Source organism: Filicampus tigris, chromosome 8 (assembly GCF_054856515.1).
Source record: "Filicampus tigris isolate MCC_2025a chromosome 8, RoL_Ftig_1.0, whole genome shotgun sequence".
In the NCBI taxonomy this organism is placed as follows: Eukaryota; Metazoa; Chordata; class Actinopteri; order Syngnathiformes; family Syngnathidae; genus Filicampus; species Filicampus tigris.
The window spans coordinates 4,889,626-4,909,062 of NC_141224.1; the positions used below are offsets into that span (position 1 = coordinate 4,889,626).

A 19,437-nucleotide genomic window follows, 5' to 3' on the forward strand; every position below is an offset into this window, starting at 1 on the left:
TTTCAGAATTTGTGCTTTTCACCGTTTTGACTGTCATGTATTGTTGTTGTCATGGCTGTCTAACATATCTTTTGTTTGCCCTCAAACCTAAAAAAAATATTTGAGATGATTTGGGGTTTGAAAAGGTTACAAACACTAAGGATTAAAAATTAGCATGCTAAGTGGCTAACTGAGGTTAGATTTCATATATTTAATTGGTCAATTTAATTGATTTAAAATGAGCTGTTTATTTATGAATAGTAATTGGTTGTTTCATTTTATCGATATTTATAATTACTGTTTTAAAGTTAAAAAAAGAAATATATATTTTTAAAATCTACAACCAATTTACAACTCTAAATTTTACACTTTAATAGAATCCCCAGTACTATTATTCCTTGAGGGAAAGGAAAAATCTGGGAGAAGCAGGGTGGGCGTGAATATTTCTCTCACTGAGCACAATCCTCCTGCCCCGACACGTCGTATATTCAAATGAAATGAAAAACTGAATAATATGAAGAGGGATCTTCCTTAGACAACCGCAATTGTGCCATTTTTAATATTCAATAAAATAAAAAAAAACACAACAAAATGCAAATGAAAAAAACAATGTAATAATTTCTTTCTTTTTTTTTTTTACTTTTTTCATGAATCTCACTGGGTGGGCAGTCTGTCAATCTGGCATAAAAGCCCCTGCTTTTATGTAAATTTAAAATGCAAATAAGTGGCTGTATTAGCTAGATCAATACATGGCTAGATGGATACTTTCTTCATCCAGTGGGGGAAATTAAATATTGAGTGCTGGACTATGACGCTAAATCCAATTACTTTGTGTTTGCTAATGCTATTTTTCCCCTCAAGGAATATGGCCTTCTATGAAGTGGAATCCATTTAATTACGGTACACTCTATGATTTATTGAAGATAAACGCACGGGCTGGACAGTTTACGTGTAAAAAAAGAAAAAAAAAAACTCAACGACCAAAACATGTGCGACGGTTTGTTTGTCTGGTGTGTGCAGAATGACTTGCAAGCGCACACACCGTCCATGACATCACAGACCACCACGACGTCAAAGTGGGTCATCACGTGGAAGTGTTTGTCCGTCTCTTACGAGAACACAACCGGCGAGTTAATAAAGAAGACGCTCCATCGTGTTTGCGAGGAAGTTGTATTGACACCCTCGTACACAAACTCACGTGTTGTCCGAAAACACGCCGACGGAAGAGCAGCGCAATTATAGCGTCTTATTGTTAAAGTCAAATCTTGTTCATTTATCTTGATGGGAGGACAAAGTGTACGAGCGAAAAATGACGAGTCAACAAATTTACGAAATTTGTCACTCTGAGACGCAAGTAAACTTCTTTTTGGATGATTTTTTTCTTTTTGATCAGATTCGAACAAATCTGCCCATGTTTGTCCTCTTTTTTCACGACGAAAATAAAAATGACAAAATCATGGCAGTAATATAATATGTAATCTAGTATTTAGAAATATTAAATGAAGTAAAGGTTAGGTTCAGCAACAGGTATCATTTTTTTCGCTGACATGTCACAAATCTGTATTGCGCAAGCTTTTAAAGGTCAAACCTAAAAACCCCAAAATGAAAAAAAAAATCTCCAAAACCTGATATGCTCGATTAGGGTAAAAAAAAAAAAATTATTAGGGACACCTAATAAATTTAGATGACAATTTCCTGTTGGTCAGTGTAATATCATTTTTTTCTTTTTGCAGTTCTTTCCGCAGAAAAGATGAGCTAATCCTTGTTGGGCTCCGTAACGGGAAGCAGACGCCTCCGTCTCGCCAGGGTTTGTTCTGAGCCGCCGTGAACGTCCCTCCCGGTCGGAGGGGGGGGGGGCGAGGGATGGGCGGGGGCGGCGGCGGCGGCGGCGGCGGCGCCGCAAGCCCGATGTCTCTGAAGGAGCTGTCCGTGCAGCAGTGCAGCACGGAGCTGTGCCTGTCGGTCTACGTCATCACCTTCGTGCTGGGCTTCCCGGCCAACGTGCTGGCCTTCTACACCTTCAGCGCCAAAGTCCGCCACAAGGCCACGCCCATCGACATCCTCCTCCTCAACCTGACCATCTCGGATCTCCTCTTCCTGCTCTTCCTGCCCTTCAAGATGCAGGAGGTGATGAACAACATGCTGTGGGACATGCCCTACCCGCTGTGCCCGCTGTCGGGCTTCGTCTTCTACATGACCATCTACAACAGCACCTTCTTCCTGACCGCCGTGAGCGTGGAGCGCTACCTGGGCGTGGCCTTCCCCATCCAGCACAGCCTGAAACGCCGGCCCCTCTACGCCGTGGCCGCCAGCGTCTTCTTCTGGATCTTCTCCTTCACCCACCTCAGCATCGTCTTCATCATGCCGTTCATCGGAACGCCCGACGAGCCCGTCAACGCCACGGCGGGAGCAAACGCCACGGCCCCGGAGGAGGTTTGCTACGATAACTTCTCCGAGGCCCAGCTGGAGGTGCTCCTGCCGGTCCGCTTGGAGCTGTGCTTGGTTCTCTTCTGCATCCCCTTTCTCATCTGCAGCTTCTGCTACATCAACTTCATCCGGATCCTGTCGCGGCTGCAGCACATCGACCGGCGGAGGCGCCTGCGGGCCATCGGCATGGCGCTGGGCACGCTGCTGGTTTTCGCCGTGTGCTTCGGCCCCTACAACGTGTCGCACGTGGTGGGTTTCGTCACCTGGAGCAACCCCGACTGGCGGGACAAGGCCCTGCTGTGCAGCACCTTCAACGCCTGCCTGGACCCGCTCATCTTTTATTTCTCATCCTCGGCCGTGCGGGGCACGGTGGGCCACGTGATGGAGGGGGCGAGGGCCCGCCTGAGCGCCTGCATGTGCCCGCGCCCCCCGCGGGGGGCCCCGAAGCAGGGCGGGGACGATAAGGGGAGCAAACAAGAACAGATCAATGCTATCTAGCAGCCTGGTTTATTTTGTCTTTATCACCGCCGGCAGCAGGAAATTAATGTCATGTTTATGTTGGTCGCACGTGAGGAGCCCGTTGAGGCGTGTTGCGACGCCGCGCGCGTCACTTCGATGAATATCCGCCGCCCGTCGGGACGAGCAAAGCGCCTTATAAACAAGCGGCGATTTTCTCACATTTTAATGAGGCCGTACAGCGGCTGGGTGCGGACAAAGACGCCGATTGAATGAATATCGATGGATGTTGAACGTGTTTGGGGTTCGGTTTACGTCGGGGTAACAGTTTAGTTTTCGATAGGGTTGGGGTCGGGGTAAGGTTACCTTGGGTTAGGGGTTTGGGTTATGTTAGTGGTCGAGGGCTAGGATTGAGTTAAGGTTTGGTTTAGGTCTTGGTTAGGGTTTGGGTCGGACCCCAATGCCGATTGTCGTGTGCCACCGATAAACTGACATTGGGCAACAGGCTGAGAGAAACTGCTTTTTTTTTTTTTTTCTTTCTCACTCGATGGTAACTGACTGCAAAACAACGTAACACTCCACTTTAGTGGTAATAACGTCCTCGTAGAAACGCTATTCAGGCCCTTAGAGGAGAGCAGCCCTAAAAATCGTTCGGGCTGGTTTGGGTTTAGGGCAAAGGTTTTGGGTTAGGTCTTTTTTTGTAGGATTTGGGTTAGAGTTGGGGTTAGAATTTTATTGTTAGTTAGTTAGTTAGTTAGTTGAGGTACAACTACGTCAGGGCGAAGTAATTTCTATTTCTTTTTTTTAGATTTTTCATTCCGTGAGGGCAATTACTTGCATATTTGCTGACTGGGAATTGAATCTAGGGTGCAGCAGTGAGAGCGCCAAATCTTAACCATTAGAGGACCAGGGAAGTTGGGGGTTTGATTGGGGTCAGGGCTTGAGTTTCGTTACGTAAAGGCATCAATTTGGTTTTGGATACGGTAGGATTACGTTAGAGTTTGGTTTAGGTGTGAAGTTGGGGTAGGATTATGCTCAGGGTAGGGTTTTTTGGGGGTTAATTTGGGGTCGGTTTATCAAAGGGGTTAGGGGCTTTGATAGGGTTGGGGAGTTTTGGATCGGGTTGCAGTTGAGGTTACAGGTGTTTGGGTCGGGTTCGGGTTTTTAGGATCTTTTCCTGACACTAGATGAGAACACTATTCATGTTGTGGACATCCCATCTAAGTATGTATTTTTTATTTAATTTTTCTTTTTTTCATTTTACGGTATGATGCAAGCATTATGTGTGTAGGATGTTCGCTGCCACCGCTGGACGCCAAATATTCACTGGCTGGAAGTCATTAATACGCCGACATGCATGCGCTTGTGCGTCCCCGGAATAAAAACAAAAAGGTGAAACTATGACTCACTATTCAATCTAGTGCTCGTCATTCTTGGTATTGTTATCAGTACTATTAAGTCTTATCTGTGTGGCCTGATTTCTTTTTTCCGAATCAAAGCGTCACGGCCATTCAGTCACTGTTCTGTGTGTGTGTGTGTGTGTGTGCGCGTGCGTGTGTGTGAGAGACAGGTGTGTAATGCTATTAAGTGAATGAGCCAAATTTGCAGTCAACACAATACAAAGCAGAAAGAGGCTGAGTTTTGTTTACATGACTCACAATGTTTACGCTATTAAACGCGCAAGATTGCGCCTCATCTTTCCCCAGCGAGTATGAAGGTATTTCTATTTGTATTTGGCAAAGCCTCATCAACCGCCCACAATATTTCTCCCCCCTTTCCCGGAAAACACTCCTTTGCGTCACTGTTGACTTTCTCCCCCCCAAACAATGATGGCGGGTTAGGCGGATCAGGCAATAAGAAAGCTGGCATGGAAGTGTTTGCAATAGGCGGGGCGACGATATTGTGCTCGCACGGTGCGCGGCGCACACGCGCTGTTCTAGTTGGATCCCACGTGGGCGACAACGGCAGAATGGCATGTGCAAAGAAATAATCGGTTGGATATTTAAGAGAATAATGGCATGTTTTTTGTGGAGCAAAGTATATTTTTTTATGTTTCGAGAGGGAAAAGCATTTTTTAAATTTGTGTGTGTGTGTATATGTTAGGGTTTCTAATAGGTTTTTTTTAAACTGGGGTTTGGTTTTCAAATTAAGGGTTTCAACTAGGGTTAGGGTTTCAATCTAGGATTAGGTTTGAAAGTAGAGTTTTAAACCAGGAGTAGGGTTTCAAATTAGGGTTTCGGACTAGGGTTGTGTTTTCAAAGTAGTGATTTAAAACTGGGGTTAGGGTTTCAAAGTAGGGTTTTAAATTGAGGTCAGCGTTTCAAATTAGGGTTTCAAACCAAGGTTAAGGTTTCAAATTTGGATTCGGGTTTCAAATGAGGGTTTAAAGGCAGTGTCTGCATATGAGAAATTCTGCCTAGCAACAAGTGACCATACACATACGAATCCCGCAAATTGCTCTCCATTGCACAAGATGAATGTATCTGAGTGGTGAAGTTGTCATCATAAAGCATTTTTATGATTTTGCTGTCACGTCGCGGAAGACAGCAAAGTTTGCAGAAGTCCATCCCGTAAACAGGAGGTACTTTTAAAGCCCGTTTAGCCGCAAAGCATCCATCAGACGAGGCGTCACTTTGCCGCCATTTCTCGTCACGGCAACACAAAGTGCGTCTTCTAACGGCTTGTAGGGTAATTACCTTGGCTTCATAATCGTGCTTTCCCCCCCCCCCCGACACAACAACAGTAGCAACGCAGATTGATGCCGAAGGGACCGACCACTCTTTGTCCGCCTCAGCGCGATCAAACGCCGCTGATAAGACGAGACGGCCTGTGCTGCAACAACGCTAAAAACAGTCAAACAATGCTCACAAAAAAACCCCCCCAAAAAAAAACAAACAGAGATCGCATCTCCTCGCTCGCTGAGATGGGAGAGTTGTTTTGCCATAATGCGTTGCAGCACATTATGTGGAAGCAACACTGACGCGCAATATTTACTTTAGTTGGTTGAGTTGGTTAAGCGGGTTAAATGGGTTGCTAGTCTGTTAATTTAACAATTGGTTGTCTAGTCAGTTGTATGGTAGTACTAGTTACTTTGTTAGGAGCTGTTTGGCTGGTTAGTGATTTAGTTGGATCGTTAGTTACAGTAACTTAGCAATTGGTTGTTTATCTGGCTCGTCTCCATCCCACCCTGTTGACCCGGGCCTCACATCTAAAGCCAACAGTCTCAAACTTGGGTTTCAAAATGGACAGTGATCTTAAATCGGACCAGCAAATCAGCGCTGTTGTAAAGTCGAGCTTCTTTCACCTTAGACAGCTGGCTAAGGTGAAGCTCCTCCTTTCCCATCAGCACTTAGAAATAGTAATCCATGCCTTTGTTACATCTCGGCTGGATCACTGTAATGCACTTTATTTTGGAGTCAGCCAGTCCTCCCTCAAACGTCTCCAGTTGGTCCAAAATGCCGCTGCCCGCCTACTAACTGGAGCTCGGAAGATGGAGCACGTAACACCAATTCTGGCCTCCCTCCACTGGCTCCCAGTGCATTTCAGGGTTCGATTTAAGATTCTCCTATTTGTCTTTAAATCATGAAATGGCCTGGCCCCGGCGTACCTCTCCGAGCTCCTCCACTCCTACGCATCTTCCCGCAGCCTCAGGTCTGCCGACCAGGCGCTGCTCGAGGTGCCGAGGACCAAGCGGAGCCTCAGAGGGGATCGGGCCTTTTCTGTTTCCAGTCCTCCCCTCTGGGATGACCTCCCATTGGTTGTTAGGCAAGCCCCCTCTCTGTCCATTTTTAAAACCCGGTTGAAGACACATTTCTTTTCTCTGGCTTTTGATCCGACCTGAAATTTCCGTCTCTTTTCCGGTGTCAATTGTATATAGTGTTTTATGTTAATTTATTGATTAACCCTTGTGTATTATGGCCTTTTTGATATTATTTGTTGTGTATTGTTTTGTAAAGTGCTTTGTTACAGCTCTAGCTGTTATGAAATGCGCTATAGAAATAAAATCGTATTGTATTAATTGGTGAGCTATTTTTCTTTTGATGCTTTTTGTGGGTTGTTTGACATTTGCAGACAACCACAACAACACAAAAAGTCAAAGAATGTTAAAAAAAAAAGAAATAGAATCCCTCTCTCTACAAGAGCGGACAGACATTTCCCATAATGCACTGCGACGCATTGTGTTTTACGTGGAGGCAACACTGACGCCTTGTTATCTGCAAAGAAACATCACACTCGCATCTTAGCCCACGTGTTGACTCTTGTTTACACGTGGGCCTGCTGCGCTCGTGAGAGCCACTCGAATTAAAGCAGATGAAAAGCAGGAAGCTCATCAACACCCATTGAATTCGCTCAGATTTGACTGATGATTGACTGACAAGACAACAGGCGTATTATTGGCAACGCGTCATACATCCGTCTTATTTAATATGCTGGTTATTTAATGGGATGGATTTGTTGTTTTATCGGCTTAAATAGTTGATTACTTGCTTCGGTAGTTAGTTGGATGGTATCTTGGTTGGCCAGTTAGTTACTTTGTTACCCAGAAAGCAAAAATCCATTGAATCAACGTTGAGATATGGTCATGGCTTAAAATTGAATCAACGTTGATGTCGGACATTGAAAATAACATTGAAAGTGCTCGTTACGATCAACATTTAAACAATGTTGAATTTTCCCTTTTTTCCCCAAAAACGCCTTACTATACATGGTCATTTTTTCCCCCAAAAAACGACTTACTAGATACATGGTTGTTGTTTTCGAGAAAAAAAACCCGCCTTAGTATACATGGTAATTTTTTCCCCAAAACACGCCTCACTATACATAGTCATTTTCCCCCCCCAAAAATGCCTTAATATATATGGTTGTTGCTTTCGAGAAAAAAACAAACGCCTAAGTATACATGGTAATTTTTCCCCCAAAATTTCTTACTAGACATGGTTGTTTTTTCCCCCCAAAAAACGCCTTAATATACATGGTCGTTTTTTCCCCCCAAAATGCCTTAATATACATGGTCGTTTTTTTCGTTTTCAAAAAAAACGCCTTACTATGCATGGTCGTTTTTTTCCCAAAGAACGACGTTTCTTTCCCCAAAAAAGCTGATCAATTGATTAATTGGCTGTTCAATTGTTTTTTTCCAATTGGGTGATTTCATTCATTATTTACTTGGTCAGTTTATTTTAGTTGGCTGATTGGTTGGTCGAGATTATTATATGAGCTAGATCATTTCACGTCCCAGTCCACTTGCATTGGGGCCAAGTGGCGGCAGTGACCCACCAGATCCAGTAGATGGAGCTGTGTGGTACTTGGCACAATGCATTTACCAATAACTGGAGTGAACCAGCATGACTTCACATCGTATTGTTATTTTTAATACCATATCATATCTTTGTGGGATTTTACTTCCAGTTTCTACACCGGAGTTCAGTCCCACAAAAGTTGGTCGAAGAGTCAACTGAACGACTCCTGGCATAACTACTGAATAAGAACTGCGCGGTATACTATCCAGACAGAATCGCAGTCTATTGTATTACATCTTGGCTCTATTGCATTTGGCAGCTTAAGGCTTCACAGCTGTCTATGAAGTTAGCCGCGGGGAGAGCCGGCACACCGGTTGACGTCGACTGTGATGAAGATGATACTTCATCTGGTAGGGAAGAGGGGGCGGCGAGATTTAGTGTGTCCCAGGGCGTCGTTAGCCGAGCGTTGGGGCAGCGGATCGACCCCGCGGGAGTGAAGATATGAGGGGGAAGATCAGTTCAGTGCTTCAGAGAACACGCGGCGGACACCACATTCATCACAGGCTGCTCGCTGACACCGCTAGGAAGTACCACGACACAGACCTGGCAACTGAACACATCATAACCAGGTGTTCCTTTCATGAGCTACTTACGGCTAGCGCACACGCAATCTCCGATCGGACCTCAATTGACTCAAGACTGGTCTATGACGTGCCCGGACCAAACCGGGTTGCGACTGGTACACGAGCAACCCACAGGTGGTTCAAGCCTAACTGACACTACAAACCCGACAATCTGAGCAGCACTTGACTCGGCAGGAAGTGAAAGGCAACCAAAGCTCCTCTGTCTTTGCGCAAACAACAACACACGCAAGAAAGGCTTTTGATCAAATCAGAGCTCCGCGTTGTTTTTTTTTGACGTTCCCTCCACTTGATATCATCTTTAACTTCAATTTGTGGATTGTAAAGAAAAAAAGAAAAAAAAAACATCTGTGATGACAAAAGAAAAAGACGACAAGTTCAGAAACTAAAAGAATGAAAAAAAAAAAACTGTGTGTATGTGTGTGTAGTCCCGATGGGTGGTCTTGTGTTTTGGAATTCACTTTGTTTTCATTCATTTTTAGAGCAGGTTTATTCGCTTTTAATTTGGGGAAAATGCTTCATTTTGGTTTAATTTTTATTAGTTTTAGTTGGGTTTTTTTATATAGAGAGCATTTGTCGCGTGCAAGGGTTAGGGTTAGGGTTAGGGTTAGGGTTAGGGTTAGGGTTAGGGAAGTCAACTGCAATCACCAAACAATTTCAGTACGGTTTTGTGTTCTTTTCAAAGTACTCTCATTTTTTATTTTATCTTGTGGACAAAAATGTTTTTTACGGTAATTTCCGGACTGCAAAACGCCCCTGATTAAAAGTCGCAAAGTAAATTTAGCCATAAAAACACATTTGTACATACGTTGTCTGCTTCATCTTAATAGTTGTGGTTCTGCACATACAAAAAATGATTTTTAAAAACTTGTATTTACCTAGAACAGAGGCAGACGCTTCCGGTCTGAAATAGCGACTTATAGTCCAGAAAATATGGTAAGGTTGAGTTATTTCATTCGCTTTCCTTAACTATATTAACCTTGGACTGGACCTAATTGGACCATGACTATCCCGTGATCGGCTCATGAAGGGAACACTGTCCTATGATTGGCTAATGACTGTCTATGATCATTTTATGATTGGCCAATGACTGGAACATGAATGCTCCATTACTGGACCGTGATTGGCCCATAACCAGTCCATAATTACTGTAGCTCAACGTTGGGCGATGCCTCTGTTGTGAACAGCGCATGGACTCTGACATGATCAGACCATGACTGTGCATTACCGACCCATAATTGGTCCATCCCGAGACCTAATTGGAGTATCGTATCATGATTGACATGACTGGACCCAACGCGCCTGTGACTGACCCATGTTGGGCCATGTCAGGTCCAGGACCAGCCCAGAAGAGACACACAGTCCGCCCACAACAGCCCATTCTTGACGGGCTTATTACTTGACCTTTTTGGACCATGACTATCCAATAATAGCTCATGACTGACCCATTTATACATCAAGTATAGACACAGGAAATGAAAGTGAATCTCTTAATTAACGGTCTTTAATTTTTGGTTTATGAATATGATTATCTATACACGTGTATAATAGGGGCATGTCTGTTTACATTTATACTTTTGTTTTTTGTTTCTTTTTTTTTTTTTTATTTATTTTTATTCATAGCATTTACTTTGTATATATGTAAAATAAGCGTTTCTAGTTCAGTTTTTATATGGGTTATGCTCGGGTAAATGTGTGTATGTATTTATGAATAACCCAGCTTCGTATTAATAGAACATGATTTCCAATACTTTATAGTGAACAAGGGGTAGGACTTGACAAGTTTTTTTTTTACTCCTTCCTACTCCCCTTGAACATATAAACTTTACTGAAAGATAAGCACTGATGCTTTATTTTGATTTTTTTGGTTTGTTTTCTTCGTGTTTTTCATGTTGTGTTTATATGTTCAATCAATCGATCAATCAATCAATCAATCAATCAATCAATCAATCCATCAATCAATCAATCAATCAATCAATCAATCAATCAATCAATCAATCAATCAATCAATCAATCAATCAATCAATCAATCAATCAATCAATCAATCAACTCATCACTGCCCCGGAGACTGGCCCAAGCCAAGGCCACCAGTCACCAGTATCCCCGCTGACACTTCCTGGCATGGCGCCTCCTATCTGCACCATAAATCCTCAGTTATTGTTGTTTTTGTTGTTAAACGTCATCAAAAGTCTCCCGTCAGCTCTCAGCGCCAACAAGCAACATTTAGACGGAGGTTGATTGACGAGGAAAATGGCAGGAGTGGGCCGCCGACTCGCAAGTTACTGGCGTAATGGGACTCGGAGATGAGAGGTGGGCGACTTAATAACAACAAGGGGGGAGGGGATGGGAGGAGGGGCGGGGGATGGGGTGGGGGGGGGTTCGTAGCGGCAGCAACGCGACTCCCTCGCGTTCTCTGTCACAGAGAAGTGAGACGAAGAGAAAGACTCGACGCCATCTGCGGCTGTCAAACCAACGCTGATTACATATTCTCCGCTAATTGTAGTTGTTTCACTTCATCTGATTACACACTTCTTACTGCTGCCGAGGCGCCGTTCGCAGCGCACTTTCGAAGGGTTGTGTGCCGCTAAGTAATGCATTGTCATTAGCGGCAAACGTTCAACTAGGGGAAACAAGATTATGTGCAAAAGCAATGCACTGTAATTAGTTTGGGGAGTAATGGAAATAACGGAACTTTCAGCATACTAAAACTTTTTATTGATGCACAAATCACGTTTTTGAGTGATATTGTAACAGTGGAATACAAAATAATGAACTATCTAGCTTACCTTAACTCTTCGGTTGGTGTTGTTTGGCTTATCATCACACATCCCAACGAAAAGCAAAGACTGCTCTTTGACTGGACAATGATCTGCCCATGACTGCTAACAAATTTTGATTAAAACAAAAAGAAATGCAAGATAACTTTTCGACTTTAACTACTAATTTGAATCTGCTGTTTTCTCTCAGACACATCAGATTTTAATAATATGAATAATAATAACGATATGAATAATGATAATCATAATATAATAATAATAATAATAATAGTAATAATAATAATAATGATAATCATCATCATAATATTCCTGAATTAAGGGTTAGGTTCAGCAACAGGTGGAATTTTTTAGTCAGCCATAAATAACAACACAAGAGTCAAATCTGTATTGCTTTTATAGATCAAACTTAAAAACAAAAAAAAGAAAATATCTCAAAAACCTGAAAAAAAAGTAAAGACATTTTTCAAATGAGCATCAAAAACACGTTTCGGGCAGGGATGTCCAAATCCTGTCCTCGAGGGCCACTATCCTGCATGTTTTAGATCAGAGGTGGGCAACTCAAGGACCGCTGTCCTGCACGTTTTAGATGTCTCCCTCCTCCAACGCAGCTGATTCAAATGATCAGATCATCAGCAACATCTGCAGAAGCTGAATAATCTTGATCATTTGAATTAGATGTACTGGAGGAGGGAGACATCTAAAAACAGGCAGGGCAGCAACCCTCTTAGCCAGAAGTTGCCTACCCCTGTTTTTTCCCCTGCTCCAAAACACCTGATTCAAATCGTTATCAGGCTACTGCGGAGCTTGCTGATGAGCTGATGGGGATGAGGAAACATCTAAAAAAAAAAAAAAAAAATCGGGGATCGGATTTGGACACCCCTGCTTTAGTGACACAAAGCCATCTGGGATTAAAACGCGCTGTTGGCCAGTGTGCTCATCGATCTGTGTACGGCCAGCGTATTCCCATTCTTTCCTATCTAGCTCAGCGTGTACTAATGCAGTCATTAGCAGCGGTAATGGCAGAGCGGGGCCTTAATAGACTCGTAACATTGACTGCGCCCATGAGGAATGAACGAGCCTGTAGATATTTGGTAAACATTGGACAATTAGCCTAATGTAGGCCATTCTTAGGCAGTTGTAAAAGATGAGCGCCGCAGCCATCACTCATAAATAAAGCAATGGCACTTTTGCAACTTCCTGCGAGAAAAATAAATCATTCGTCTATCAGCGCGAGAGAGAGAGAGAGAGAGAGAGAGAGAGTGAGAGAGAGAGAGAGAAAAGGAGCAACGCGAGACAAAAATAGCGGCGACAAAAAAAAAAAAAAAAATGAATTCATCATTTTTCTTTCTGCTGTTTGGGGAGCGCGCATGCGTTCCAGGAGCGACCAATCGATGCACAATTAGGGGAGCCTCGTATCAGGTGTGATGAATTATGCTCTCTCATTTTACGACCGCTCTTGCAGGCGCATGATCAATTGGGCGTGTGCGGCGGGCCGCTCCGTTCCCGAAAGCCATTCGGTCAGAGGTATTGATTAAGAGGTTGCACATAGATGAGAAATACATTCAAAGCGCTGTAATTATTCGACTACTTGGTGGAAACAATTCCAAGAAATCCTCTGGAAAAAAAATAAATAAATAAATGGAGTTGGATAAACATGAAAATGAATTCATTTTCAAGCGGCTGAAAGGGGAACACAAACAAAGCGCCTCTGAATTCATTTCAAAAAGACCCCATGAACACGAGTTGGGCTATATCAACACTTTCTCATCAGCATTCGCGCGGCTCATTAGCGTTAGCCCACTCTTGATTTGGAGGGTAGTTATTTATGCACGCAAAATAGGCCACATTGTGTTTATTATTCATCTGACATACTGTGTGGCGCAAAGACACACCGCGGCATAGTTACGTCCTCCTACTTCCAAAATCCCGGGGGAGGCCATCAGGCTCAAATTTGGAAAAAGTGGAACTCTTCAGAATCGGATCAAAATAAGCCCGGCTGGACTGTAGTCTGCTCAGTTTGGGATTTTTCATTAGCTTTTATCTTTTTTTGACGTTTGAATTCTTTTCCAATCACTTAGTCCTTATCAGCTGTAAATTCTCAACTTTCTCAAGTAATTCTCCTCCGATTGAGTTTCCTTGGCTTGATGTGACAAATGCACTTCCCATTGTTATTGTTTTGCTCTTTTAGGTACGTATTTCCATTCCATTGGCCTTGTTGTTCAAGTGGAAATCAACACAAACATATATTTTTTTCAACAATATGTTCCCAGCAGGCCCACTAGTTGAAACACGGCGTTCTGATTAATATTGCGTTTGTGTAATATGAGTTAAGCCGCAGTATCCACCCGTTTGAGCTATCTCAGGGGGCGGCCATTTTGTTATGTTTGTCAACTGAAAATGACATCACAACTACCCAGGGCTCAGGTAACGACCAATCACGGCTCAGCTTCAGAAAACAGGTCAGCCCTGATTGGTCGTTACCTGAGCCCCGAGTAGCTGTGATGTCATTTTCAGTCGACAAGATGTGACAAAATGGCCGCCCCCAGAGATGGCTAAAAATGAGTGGATTAACTCTTACTCCATAAACACAATATTTATCAGAATGTCTTGTCTCAACTAGTGGGCTTGCATAGAACATATTCTTGACTTTAAGTCACTTAGTTCTTCTGTAGATCCGGCATGGTGAGGAAGGATCAAAACTTGGACGGATCAAAATCAAGGGAGCACAGCTCCATGATTTGGACTATGGCCCATGACCACCTCATTGGTGAACATTTTTTTGTTGTTGTTAATTCGCTTCAGTTTACTTTTGTATGAAAGCACGATTTGAATGTTATTTACAACAGAAAGTAAATATTTGCGTGACCCTGGAACCGAATCTTTCCATCATGTCCTGTGGAGAAAAATGGCCACAATGACCCATAATCCCTCACTCCCCATACACTGCGACCCATGACAAAGCCAACAACTTTTAATATCATTTTTTTTTTTTCTTGTCAAAATCCATCCATACAACGTACATTAACGTGCTTTGTTTTTCCATGATTCCCCTCCCCCCCACCACCGCACATTGCGAAATATGTTTTTGTCTGCATTTCTTTTCAAAGGTTTTTCCATCATCAAGGACACGTTACATAGACACAAATGTAGCGTGATTTAATTAAAAAAAAAAAAAAAAAAAAAAAAAAAATCGGCAACCTGGCAAAAATGGTACTTTTCTTGATTTGTGTTTAGCTTTTTTTTTTTCTTTTTTTTTACAACATGCACAAATGGTGAATTTCAACGTTTTCAGCACGTCTTCCACCAACTTCACAGCATACAGTCAATACGACAACTGATGGGTAAAGTTTTTTTGGGGGGGGGGGCGGGGTGTTATTGCTGCTCGGACACATTCATACAGTTGCTGCGGTACTCTCTCTCTCTCTCTCGAGAGAGAGACTCTCTCCGTTTTTGTTTTTTTCCCCTTCTCCATTCCTGGTAATTGAGTTTCATCCACCATACAACACCACATGGACGGCAAATTATTACATGGTTTATTTCCCGATTGACAGAGATGCTCAGACAAGTGGACACATACGCTGTATATGATGTGGTGAGTGGTACAAATGATGATAATAATAATAATCCATTGGACTGTATTTTTTTTTAAAAAGCTTGTCATGGCAAAATAGGAAAACTTTACACCTTTTTTGTTTTTTTTTACCCAGTTATTCAATGTGTGTGTGTGTGTGCGTGCGTGCGTGTGTGTGTGAGAGAGACGTCTCAAAGTATAAAAATTAACCCCTCCCGTCTAAATTCCCCAGCACCCCGCCCCCCCATAAACGACTCATTATCACCATCATTTTTTTTGTCTTCTTCTGACATGGAATTACTATTCATAGGTATTCAAATACATATTAACATCATCAGCATCGGTAGTAGTAGCAACACCAATAAAGAAAAAAAAAGCGAGGTAAAATCGACACAGGTGGTTGTGGGGGCGGGTGGGGGGGTGATGACTGGAGTCACAACAGAGCTAACATGCTATCAACAAGCAACAAAGCTGTAAGGGGTGGGCGGTCAATTGCCCCTCCGCACTTGTTCTGCATTTATTTACACTGGTGGGGTGCGATGGATGGAGATATATGGGGGTGGGGGCATGAAAAGGCCCGGGTAGTGGCGCGGGGGGGTGGGGGGGTTGGGGTGGGGATACAAGATGTCGGCCGCCGCCAACCCCCACCCAGGTCTTTTTATTTTTGTGCACATTTTGACATCATTCGTCGCAGGTATAACCGCTGCACGGTTAGAAATGGAAAAAAATAAAATAAAGGCATACGTGACACTATTTATATATAGATAATGTGTGTGGTCATTTGCGCTCGGAAGTTTACGTATTCTAATTCGGGGTGTTCAGCGATGTGATAATTTGATCGAGAGGCACTCAAACAATGGGAAGGAACAAACAATTTGCTGTAGACTGTACTGAAAGTTTTTAGCATAGATTTAGCGAATACATGCTGGCATGTTGACACGAAGCACATTACGGTGATTCAACATTTTTTTAAAGAAACAAAAAATTAAGCTATGTCAAGCTGTGTCAAGATTTGAACGACGCCAGTCATAGTTAGAATGTAAAAAAAAAATACAGAAAAATAAGCGGAATAAGCGATAATACAGTTTTTCCTTTGAACTTCACTGAGGTCCAAGTACATTGTTTTGTTGTTCTGAGGATTGGTCAGACTGATTATCTCGGAATCTGCCCAAAAAAAAAAAAAAAAAAAGACTCAGACACTCGGCCTATGATCTTCATGGAAGTCCTGGAAGGTTAACTCGTGGCCTATTTGTATGCGTGTGAATATTCTCATTCATCCAGGCCATTTCTCAGGACTCCTCTGTTGTCTTTGAAGACGTTTTGGCCGTCATTCGAGCTGGCTTCATCAGTTCATCAGAAAACATCTGTTCATACAATTGTACAATTGTGTGAAGTGACGATATTGGAATTTGCCCCAAAACATGCGTGTGAATCTACAGTCTGTCCTTTGATCTTCAAAAAGCGTCTTTGAAGTATCGGTCAAGCCATACAATTGTATAATTGTTTGAACTGGTAATCACGGAAATCGGAAAAAAACTTCCTTGAATGTCTTTCTTTTTCGGAATATTGGTAGTTTCATCCAATTATTAGATTGTGTGAATTGCGGATCGTGGAAAATCTGCAAAAAGCCGTGCGCAAATCCAAATATATCCTGTGTGGCTTTTCAAATTGTTTGGAGTACAGGTCAACCAATTGTCCCTTGGACATCTCCTCTGGACATTGTTCTAAGTATTGCTCGATCCGATTAACACATCAACAAAAGCCCCAATTGACTGACATTCAAGCCAACCATTTGTATATGTAAACTTTTGACCACCACTGTGTGTGTGTGTGTGTGTGTATGCGTGTGTGTAGCCTTAAACAGGTCACATGACCACATACATGTCCACCAAAATACCACAGCGTGACTTTGATGATTCACTTTTCCATAAGGCAGACTTTGTAAGTCAGTCATTAGTACATAGATACACGTTACATCCCGTTTGTTATTACAGCCATTTTCCTCACTGGTCACAATAATCATTACTCAAATCTGCAAGGCATTGTGGGAGACGGACAAACGATGAGCGCGTTGGGAGCGTGTGTTGTCGGGGGGGACGGCGAGATGGGGTCTCCAGTTTGATGAAATGACTCAATGCATATTCTTTTTGTTCACAGTGATGGGTTCGTTAATTAAAGAATTCAATTCCTTTCCGTCGAGGGGCAGGGAGGTGGCGGCTGGGGGGAGGGGGGGGGGGTGGTGTCGTCGGAGGGGTTTCGTTGGGCTGGGCGTTCTATTCCGTTTTCCGGGGGTGGGGTTACGATTGTTAAACCTTCAGCAGGACGGTGGCGGAGAGGGAGATCCAAACGCTGAGGGCGACGCTTAAGCCTGATTGAAGACCGCTCGCTCGACCCTGGATGGCGCCCGGTCCTTGAAGACCAACGTCGAACAAAGAAGGAGAGAGAGAAAATATGCGTAAGAGAATTTATGGCCCCCAAAAACAAATAAATCAGGAAATCAATACGACTGGTTTGTCCCTATGTCGTCTGCTATTTTTTTTTTTTTTTTTTACGCATAATTAACCAATTTCAGGTATGAAAGCAACTCGGAACAAATCTATTAACAATTGAACCGTATGAGAAGAGTCGTTAAATTCCGCCTTTGCCTCACTCTGCACAGCCGTGCAGCATTATGTCACCTCAAGATTGAAAGCCAGCATGTTTTTTTTTTTTTTTCTAGACAAAAACGAGTGGAAATAGATCGATTTGAGTCAAACTGTTTGGCTCAAAATGGATCGCTGTAATGCTTCGGTGCAGAAGGACACACGTCGGCCACGCGGGTACATTACGTGCATACCGATTTTGGGATATTGCACTGCTTTGTCAGGATATCGTTTTATTGATTGCGTCACTCGTGGCTCTGAGACCTCTGAAAAAGAGTTTGAGAAGATGATGTTACCATAGTCATTTGTTTTAGTTGTAGTATTAAGAGATTTTCGTCTGGTTGGGGGCATATGATGTCTTTGACTTTTTTCCCTTGTTTTTATCTGCGGTTGTTTCTGTTTATTTCTATAATGCAATGTCGAGGTTATCTTCAGTAACTTCTGAGCGGAGCCGTGGCATTAATAACGTGCATGGCCTGTGCTGTGATTTATTTCTCCTCATTTTGTGTATTTCTATTGCGCATGTTGGAGTTCACCATAACTGGTGAGAGGAGGCATACCATTAATTAGGGAATGCACATGCACATTTTTTTTTTCATTCTATATATTACTTCTAGTGATTTCTATTGGTTTGTATTATTAGAGATAACATGCAAGAGAAGCCATCACATTTAATTCATTCAACAGATTTTATATTGCACACTATGGATCATTTGAACTCTCTAGAAACATTTTGAGTCATTTTGTTTATTGTAATTGTCCACTGTGGTAATTAACATGAATAAGTGGTCAGAGCAGCTGGTCTTGCATGGACACGTGTCATATAATCAATGTGATGGCTCCTCTAGTCATTTATTGATGAGAACTCAATCCATCAATATTTAAAAGACAATGCAAATTGACTCACTGGACTGGAAAAAGCAAAAGAAAAACAACAACTCTCTTCCCTGGGAACTGCCACACCGCTCAATAGAAAACAACAGAAATAAACCATGGACTAAATAAACGCGAAATCCAAGGTGCGGCCGGTGACACACGGGCATCCTAGTTTGAAAACCTACTTTGACACCCTAACCCTAGTTTGAAACCCTAGTTTGAAACCCTAACCCTGGTTTGAAACCCTAGTTGGAAACCCTAACCCTAGTTTGAAACCCTAGTTTGAAATCACAGTTTGAAACCCTAACCCTAGTTTGAAACCCTAGTTGGAAACCCTAACCCTAGTTTGAAACCCTATCCGGGAACCCAAACCCTAGTTTGAAACACTAGTTTGAAACCCTAACCCTAGTTTGAAACCCTAACCCTAGTTTGAAACCCTAGTTTGAAACCCTAACCCTAGTATGAAACCCTAGTTTGAAACCCTAACCCTAGTATGAAACCCTAATATGAAACCTTAGCCCTAGCTTGAAACCCTAGTTGGAAACCCTAACCCTAGTTTGAAACCCTAATTGGAAACCCTAACCCTAGTTTGAAGCCCTAGCCGGGAACCCTAACCCTAGTTTGAAACCCTAGTTTGAAACCCTAACCCTAGTATGAAACCCTAGTTTGAAACCCTAACCCTAGTTTGAAACCCTAGTTTGAAATCCTAACCCTAGTATGAAACCCTAGTTTGAAACCCTAACCCTAGTTTGAAACCCTAGTTTGAAACCCTAACCCTAGTATGAAACCCTAGTATGAAACCTTAGCCCTAGCTTGAAACCCTAGTTGGA

General features: G+C 42.8%; 2 protein-coding genes across 4 annotated transcripts in view; one reads left to right on the forward strand and one right to left on the reverse strand.

The window, feature by feature from the left end:
* The first annotated feature begins 1,887 nt into the window (after positions 1 to 1,887).
* Positions 1,888 to 3,156, forward strand: LOC147143135 (free fatty acid receptor 2-like). Its single transcript, XM_086038277.1, has one exon. It carries the CDS (start codon positions 1,888 to 1,890, stop codon positions 2,902 to 2,904), a length of 1,017 nt encoding a protein of 338 aa, XP_085894403.1. The 3' UTR covers positions 2,905 to 3,156.
* Positions 3,157 to 15,028: 11,872 nt separating this feature from the next.
* Positions 15,029 to 19,437, reverse strand: part of iglon5 (IgLON family member 5) — a 162,313-nt gene continuing 157,904 nt past the window's right edge. For all 3 annotated transcript variants that reach the window (XM_086038602.1, XM_086038601.1, XM_086038600.1), the window contains one exon: positions 15,029 to 17,499. In XM_086038602.1, coding sequence (XP_085894728.1) covers positions 17,396 to 17,499 — 104 coding nt within the window. In that variant the 3' untranslated portion in view covers positions 15,029 to 17,395. The remainder of the gene's footprint in view (positions 17,500 to 19,437) is intronic.

Bases quoted from the DNA above. Each gene is read 5' to 3' on its own strand.
- LOC147143135 (XM_086038277.1), top strand. From the start codon at position 1,888: ATGTCTCTGAAGGAGCTGTCCGTGCAGCAGTGCAGCACGGAGCTGTGC.